The 8,672-nt window shown below is 42.6% G+C and overlaps 1 protein-coding gene and 1 non-coding gene across 2 annotated transcripts; one reads left to right on the forward strand and one right to left on the reverse strand.

Annotated features, from left to right (window-relative positions):
* Positions 1–3,155: 3,155 nt before the first annotated feature.
* On the reverse strand, positions 3,156–5,084 carry LOC130731762 (uncharacterized). Its single transcript, XM_057583992.1, has 2 exons — positions 4,998–5,084; positions 3,156–4,553 (listed from the first exon to the last, which is right to left on the reverse strand). The coding sequence occupies exon 2, from the start codon at positions 4,551–4,553 to the stop codon at positions 3,279–3,281; it is 1,275 nt and encodes a 424-aa protein (XP_057439975.1). The 5' UTR covers positions 4,998–5,084; the 3' UTR covers positions 3,156–3,278.
* Positions 5,085–7,433: 2,349 nt separating this feature from the next.
* LOC130734783 (small nucleolar RNA R71) lies at positions 7,434–7,540 on the forward strand. The gene has a single exon (XR_009018127.1). It is a non-coding gene; the product is annotated as a small nucleolar RNA R71 (small nucleolar RNA).
* The last annotated feature ends 1,132 nt before the right edge of the window (positions 7,541–8,672 follow it).

Raw genomic sequence — 8,672 nt, forward strand, 5'->3', positions numbered from 1 at the left:
CAGAGCCAGTTGCTTCTGGACTTCAGAGTCTTCACTCTTCAGAGTCTGGATCGTCAGAGTCTTCTACACCATCAGAGCTTCTGAGCCTTCAGAGTCTTTTGGTTGTCAGATCTTCTGGATCATCAGAGCTTTAAGTGAGCTGAGTCCTTATCAGAGCTTGATTTACTTCAGATCTTCTGAAGCTTTTCCACTGTTCAGAGTGAACATGGAGAATGCGAAAGCGTTGCTTGGGTCACTCTTTATGCACAATGCTTCTGATATGTGTGAGACTGAATCAAGGTCAGAGCTTGTAAATAGCACACTCAGAAAAACACGTTAGAGTACCATAATTGTTCATATCAAAAGGTTAACTTGTAATCATCAAAACATAGAGTTGTACTACTAGATCAAAACTTGATCTTACTGTTTCAAGTGCAGTTGTAACACTTTACCTGATTAGTGGATTGCCTTCATTCTAAGAAGGAAGAAATCACCTTGACGGGTGGACTGGATTAGCTTGAGGGATTTATCAAGTGAACCAGGATAAAAATCCTTGTGTGCTTTTCTATCTCTTATCTTTAGCACTTAAGTTCTCGAAAGATTTGCTAGAATCTTTAAGGTGGAAGTTTTTACTTGAAAACGTTATTCAAACCCCCCCTTTCTACCGTTTTTCATACCTTCACACAGCCTCAGCCGGAGGTGGATCTAGCGCTCCGGGCCGGATTGTGTTCCGATCCGCAGGTTGGTGTGGACCCTATGCCCTAGTAGAAGCCATTCTGTTGGTCAATTCGCAAGTGCACGAATACCTCCGGGTTTTAAATTATCGAACCACAGGGATTGTGAGTGAGAATTATTGATTTAAGTCTAGAGTTTGCAAGTTCTTAGAACAGTACAATTCAGAAATTGGTTTTGGGTGATTGTGACAAAAGTTTTGCAAGAGAGCAATGTTGATAATGATGTAAATAACAAATGATGGGAAATTGCCTTGGGTGTTTGATCATCTAATCCATTTTAGTCCACCTATCCTATGCATGTGAATCCTTGATTCCACTCTTGTTGTTATAGCCTATGTACTTACTAGTTGATTCCTCATAAAAGTAATTCTCTCAAATTGAAAGTTAAGCCCAATTCCTTGCGTACTTAATCATTCATAAGAGGTATGATAGCATAATTATTCAGGCCAACAAAACCCTACCCTCACTCTATTCCTAGAAGCAAGTATAGAAGGATCTATTCCAATTCATGTCCCTAAATCATAACAAATTTCCATTCTATTATAATCTAGCCTATAGCAAAGGTGCACCAAAGCTAAACATGCAATAAGGAATTGAAATACAAGATTGAATCAAGACTCATGCATAGAGATAGGATTTAACAAACTAAAACTTCATAGAATCTCTTAACCCAAAGCAAAAAGAGAACTAGCCACTCATGGCTAGGGAGTTCATAAAGGAAATGTAAAGAAAACCTGAGAAGAAATACAAGTTGGAAACCTCCCTTGGTCCCAAAGCTCTCCTCAGCTCTCAAAACTTGATCAAAAATGAGTGAAATGACAAAATGTATCAAAGAAATTGGCCTAAGCCTTATTTATAGGCAAAATGAACGAAACTGGGCGCTTAGGCGCCAATTCAGAGCGCCTGAGCGCCAATTGCATGTTGAAAAACATGCTCTCATACCCTATTGGCGCCTAGGCGCCCACTCCCAGTGCCTAGGCGCTCTAGCTCGCCTGAAAAAGACTTTTTGGCTTCTGAAACTCCTCCTTTCAATCCTCTTTATGTTCTTCATCAATTCCATGCTTCTTGGCCTTATTTCTCCTTCAGTTTCTGCACTCTAAACCTAACCAACAAGACAAGGAAGATTCTAGAAGCTCCAAGAGCTCATTAGCACAAGAAGTCCCTCATAAAACACAACAAAACCATGCAAGTCCTAAACTTTACTTAAAATGCAAGAAAACTACCTATAAAACTACCAAGTTACCAAAACGAAATAAAAACTAAAGAAAAGAATAAAAATGCATGAGAATGCATGAAACACTACATGAGACTCAACAAAAAGACTCAAAACAACCAAAGAAATGACCCTAAAAACACTACAAAAATAGGGTCATCACACCACTATACTCAACGGCAGCTCGCCCTCGAGCGTAAATAACACTCGCTTGCCCTCAAGCGCAAGAAATGCTCCCACATAAGTGCTCTCAACAAGGAATACTTCACAAAAACAGGGGGACAAAGTAATCACAGCTAGTTTCAAGAGAAAGACTCGACAACCTACTTCATGCATCTTTTGAAAAGAGAAAAGTGTAGAGTCCATTCATGAGAAGCATATAGAACTAAAAATCCTAGGATGAGATGTTCATTTAGTGCACTGAGCACACAAGCAAGTTCATAGGTCCTAAATGTCATTCACTCAATAGCAACAAAGATCAAGCATGCAATTATTCAAAGAGACTTCCATAAGGGTTGAAACATTGGCTAGGTAAAACATGATGGTGGTTGGTCCCTAAAGGAAAACTAGGCTTTCAAGCACATTGAGTGTGGTCCTCTTCTAATAACCCCGGAGCTTACAACACTCTTCCTTTACAAGTCTCTTGCACCCACCTTTTTACACACTTTTTTTCCCAACTCCAACTTTTGGTTAGGAGTTCTTTTTCATTCTTCTTTTTCACTGTTTTTTCTCTTTTGGGGCAAGAAGCTATTTCTCATTTTTCAGCTCCATACAACACAACAAGGACCATCACTCCCCCAATATTCCAACCAAACATCCGTCCCAAAAACTTGGCTACAACAAATTCTCCAATAAGGCTCAAATGGGACAACTAAGGACAATGTTCAAACAACAAATTCAGAATCTCAAGAAATCCTACAAGTCTCAAGAATAAAGCAAGAATCACTAAGCATGCTATGAGTGAAATCAACGCAGAACCAAGAATTGCAAGTGAGTCAGGATCCTCCAGAGAATTTTTATGGTGAAGGGTCAAAGATAGACCCTTAATGGACTCACCTCGACTCCTTTCTCAAGACACACTCGGAAGACCGAAGTCTCCTCCTCTCTTCCCCAACATGCAATCACTCATCCCCGAAACAACAACAAGTATTCACCAAAGCATTTTCAAAAACAACACTAGTAGGGAAGCAAAACCATAGCTAAAAGCATGTGAGTATAGGGAAGTAAAAGACCCAAAAACAAAAACAAAACCAGCTAAAACAATGCATGATCAAAAAGAAAACAAAATCTACAAATTGAAAATATGCTAAAAATGCATGACCTAAACTAAGAGTAGAGTTACCTCAGCAAAATCACTCCATGGGGTCATGGTCACCCCTTCCATCGCCATAATCCGGATGAACTCCGGCATCATGCATCAAGCTCAAGTCTATCATCCCCTGCTCCAAGGTATTAAAATCCAAGGGCCCATTGTACCTGGGGTCTGATGTGCTACCTCCCCTCCAATGGAGGTCAAGATCCCTGTGTAGGCGATCTTGCCTCAAAAACATCCGCCCGAAAGCGGCCTCCATCCAAGCAAGAGAAGGGTCAGCACGTGGTGGAGTAACCACCTCATTCACCACCTCAACGTTTTCTTCTTCCTCCTCTTCTTCTTCCTCTTCTTCCTCTTCTTCTTCCGCTTCCGCTGGCTCCTCAGGATCCTCTTCCTCTTCCTCCTCTTGAGGCATCCTTGCCGTCCATTCTTTATAAAGTTGAGCGATCCTCTCCTTACTGAGCAGAGGTGCCACAGGCAACCTCTTCTCAATAACATGGACTGGCCTCCTAGCTCTGTCCCTCACCGCATGAATCAAAGAGCAAATCAAGTGAGGAAAGATGGGTCGATGCTTGTCTTTACTCCTGTTGTAAAGGGAATAAATCCGACCAGAAATGATGGTGGCCACATCCATAGGATGACCTCTCAAGATGCAGTAGATGGCAACCAAAGTAACCTCTCTAACTTCAGATTTGTTAGAGCTAGGAATGAGGGAATCCTGCAAAAATTCAGCCCAAACTCTAGCCAGCGGTGTCATGTCCTTTCTCCTCACAAAAATAATCTCATCATCAACTGCTTCCCAGTCCCGCCCAGGCCTAACAATCACTGCCTTCATGTCTTCCAAGATCTCCGGTGACTTCTCCTTTAAGAGCTCATGATAAGTGGCCTTCTCGGGGAAAAGCTCCCTCTCTTGGTCCTCCGTGAGGAGACCAAGATGCCTGCGAATGACTGCTGGATTGTAGTCAATCACATCTCCCCTGAACCAAGATGAATTCACCGGTGGCCTGGACCTGTCCTCTTGATTGTCACAGTAGGTGTTCGCGTAGAACTCCCTAACCATGACTTCACAAGCAAACGGAATGGGGTTGACCCAATTCTTCCACCTCCTAATCTCCATGGCTTCTTGCATGCCCAAGAGGTCTCTCCTTCCCTCCCGATACAAAACTCCCCGCTCCTTCACACACTCCTTGTGTGCTAGGTGAGCTCGATAAAACTCCTCCTTAATTGCTGATAGGAAGTGGGAGCGATCAAAACTCCGGGAGGTGGAGGAAGAAGCTGCAGCTCTTGTGTTGGTTCTTGCTCTTTTCACAGGCATCTGCAAAGTTGTTAGCCCAAACACAGGCCACAAACGTTAGAAACGTTAGTTCAAAAAAAATAAAAAGAAATGAGAGGAGAAACTTTGTACAAAAATAAAAATAAAGAACAACCTAAGAGCACCCAACAAGTTGCTTAGTGATTTTGGCAAAGAGAGAAAAACTACCACAAGCACTTGCCAAAAAACGACTAAGAGAACCCATTGAGGCATTCTATCAAACACCTTATAAGCAAAAGCTAAACTAAACTAATCCACAAAATCCTAACTACCCATTCCTCACAAATCTACAACCCCTTTCTAATTAAGCACAACATCAACCACCAATGAGTATATACAACCCAAACCCAACTTGCATTGATACAAATCACTCACCCAAACCCCCTTGTAATCATGCATTGCAAATCCCATGAACAAAAATGAAGGAAAGTGAAAGTTGGAACTTACCTTGACTTGAGAGTGAGTGGGTGCAAGTGAAAGGAACTTGAAACAATGCAGAACTTGGAAGCAAATGGGAGAGCCAAAGTGTGTGCAAGTGAGAAATGAGAAGTGGAAATGCGGTTTGGAGAGAGTGAGGTGCGTTTTTTTATGAAGGAAAGGGAGTTAAGAGTGGGAGAAATGAAAGGTTGGGGTTTTAAAACCCAAAATGAAAGCAAAAGAACGAACAGGAGCGCTCGAGCGCTCGAGGGGAACGCTCAGGCGCTCACACCAGTGCCAGAGGCAGTGCCTCTGCCCCTAATTGGCGCCTAGGCGCCCATGAATTGGCGCCTAGGCGCTCAACCCAGTTTTTTCCCAAAAAATTTTAACTTTTTTTCTTTTTTTTTTTTGAAATTAAACACCTAAAATACTACAAAATTAAAAGATAGTAATTAACAAAATGAAAAGAATGGGTTGTCTCCCATTTAGCCCTAGGTTATAGTCCTAGGTGGACTCTCCTTCCGATGGTGTTAGGAAGGAAATTCCTTTCCATTGATTAACTTACCACAAGTGCAAGGAAGAAACCTTGCACAAAACCTCTGGAGTAAATCCTCCCATGAGGCAATGTCCTCTTGCTCATCAAACCAAGCTCTAGCCTCCCTTGTCAAAGAATGAGGGAAGAGTTTAATCTTCACTTCATCACTTGAAACGCCCTCAATCTTAGCAAGGGTGCTAGCTTGGGTAAACTTCACCATATGAGCATGTAAGTTCTCATACTTGGACCCCCCATACTTGTTACCATTAACAAGCCTGATGAGAGCCGGATGGAACTCATCAATTTGGGCATTAACCTTGGGGATCTCTTCTGAAACCTTTGACCTGCTTCTAATCACATCACAGACAAAGTCATTGTCATGGTTAGTCTCAATCATAGGATTAAAAACAGAAAACCGTACCTTTTCCTTACCAACACGGAGAATGAGGTGACCCTTGTCAACATCAATCTTAGCTCTACCAGTAGCTAAGAAAGGTCGACCAAGAATGAGAGGAATCTTCTCATCCTCCTCCATATCAAGCACAACAAAGTCCACGGGGAACACATACTTGTCCACCCGCACCATTACATCCTCCACAATCCCATATGGAGTCTTAAGGGATCGATCCGCCATTTGCAAGGAGAGCATGGTTGGGGTAACCTCTCCTAGGTTAAGCCTCTCAAACATGGTGAGCGGCATCAAATTGATGCTCGCTCCAAGATCACACAAGGCTTCCACATCCGCCATGCCTTCAATTTCCACCGGAATAGTGAAACTTCCGGGGTCCCTTCTTTTCTTCGGCATCTTCCGCTGCAAAATGGCACTACACTCCTCCGTCATCAACACCGTCTCATCTACCCCCTTCAACCTTCTTCTCTTATGCAGAATATCCTTCATAAACTTAGCATATATAGGAATTTGTTCCAAAGCATCGGCAAAAGGAATACTAATGTGGAGCTTTTTGAAAACTTCAAAAAATTTTGAAAACTTTTTATCTAAGCTCTTCTTAGCCAATGCTTTAGGGAACGGAACCTTGCTAGTTTCAGGAGTAAGATCAACTTCCTCTCTCACCTTAATAGGTACAACTACTTCTCCTCCCACTATCTCCTCTCTCTTTTCTCCCTCTGTTTTTTTCTTCAATTCATTCATCACTCTCCCACTTCTAGTGGCTACAGCAGAGGCATTTTCTTGCTTAGGATTGGGGATAGTGTCGGAAGGAAATCTACCTTGAGGTCTCTCGGCTATTTGCTTGGCCAGCTGGCCAAATTGATTCTCAAGATTCTTGATAGCCGCCTCTTGATTCTTGTAATTGTTCTCCGTCCGGTTGATGAAAGTTTCCACCAACTCTTCTAAGCTCTTCTTGGAACCACTACCTTCACCTTCTCCTCGCTCTTGAGGTTGTCTTGAGCTTTGGCCTTGAAATCCTTGGCTAGGAAATTGTCTTTGAAAACCACTTCCTTGCCCATTATTACCTTGCCTCCAAGAAAAATTAGGGTGATTCCTCCATCCTGGATTGTACGTATTTGAAAATGGGTCATTCCGAGCTTGACCCATGGCCTTCACTTCCTCCTCCGGTCTAGTCTCTGTGCATTCTTCGCTGTCATGTGGCCCTCCACAAGTCACGCACTCCACCTTGGCAACTCGACCACCAATCTTGGTAGTCTTCATTTGATTTTGAATCTCATTCATTTGCTTGGAGAGTTGCTTGTTGGAGGCCATAAGTTGATCATAAGCTTCAACCTCAAGGACTCCTCTTCGGGCTTGGCGATCATTACTAGAGTTCATGGCTCTTATAGCCATCTTTTCAATCAACTCATACCCCACTTGTGGAAGTAAGGCATCGAACTCTCCACTTGAAGCCGCATCCATACCAAACCTCGAAGAATATTGGAGACCATCATAGAACTTTGCTACTTGCTCAGCTTGAGTAAGGTTATGTTGAGGACACCTCCTCAAGAGCTTCTTGAACCTCTCCCAAGCTTCATAGAGATTCTCATCGGTGGATTGAGTAAAAGTCATGATGTCATTCTTGAGCTTCCTCAAGAGGGCTCTTGGAACAAACCTTGTGGTGAACTTCTCAGCCAAGTCTTCCCAAGATGTAATGCTACCTTGGGGCTGTGAATTCAACCACTCTTCAGCAGTATCCCTCAATGAAAAAGGGAACAAACTCAAACGGATTGTGTCCGCTGAAACATTCTGAACTCTGTAGGTGTTGCAATTGCGGATAAACCGCTCCATGTGTGCATGAGGATCTTCAAGAGCACCTCCACCATACTGATTTTGGCTCACCAAGTTGATGAATGCCGGCCTCAGCTCAAAGTTTCCCGTGCCATCGGGGGAAACTATGCTGCCCGGATAATCGTAGCTCATGGCAGCCGAGGTGAGGTCTCTGAGAGAACGATTGGCATTCTCCAATTCTTGCTCTTGAAGTCTTTGAGCAAGAGCCTCATTCACTCTTTCTTCAATGTGAGCTTGCATCTCCTCTTCCGTCATTTGAGCAGCCATGGCTTCAAGCCTTTGTTGGGCTCGACGACGGAGAAGAGTACGTTCAGGCTCCGGATCAAACAGCAATGGATCCGTGCCAAGCCTACTGTGCATAAACTGAAATCGCAAAAACAGAGAAAAGGTTAGTAACACCTATTCAATGCAATGCTTAGTAAAACAAACAAACAAACTCTTTAACTTAAACCGAAAACCACAAACAATCCCCGGCAACGGCGCCAAAAACTTGTTGGTCAATTCGCAAGTGCACGAATACCTCCGGGTTTTAAATTATCGAACCACAGGGATTGTGAGTGAGAATTATTGATTTAAGCCTAGAGTTTGCAAGTTCTTAGAACAGTACAATTCAGAAATTGGTTTTGGGTGATTGTGACAAAAGTTTTGCAAGAGAGCAATGTTGATAATGATGTAAATAACAAATGATGGGAAATTGCCTTGGGTGTTTGATCATCTAATCCATTTTAGTCCACCTATCCTATGCATGTGAATCCTTGATTCCACTCTTGTTGTTATAGCCTATGTACTTACTAGTTGATTCCTCATAAAAGTAATTCTCTCAAATTGAAAGTTAAGCCCAATTCCTTGCGTACTTAATCATTCATAAGAGGTATGATAGCATAATTATTCAGGCCAACAAAACCCTACCCTCACTCTATTCCTAGAAGCA

The sequence above is a fragment of the Lotus japonicus genome, chromosome 1 (assembly GCF_012489685.1).
Source record: "Lotus japonicus ecotype B-129 chromosome 1, LjGifu_v1.2".
NCBI lineage: Eukaryota > Viridiplantae > Streptophyta > Magnoliopsida > Fabales > Fabaceae > Lotus > Lotus japonicus.

Bases quoted from the DNA above. Each gene is read 5' to 3' on its own strand.
- LOC130731762 (XM_057583992.1), bottom strand. From the start codon at position 4,553: ATGCCTGTGAAAAGAGCAAGAACCAACACAAGAGCTGCAGCTTCTTCC.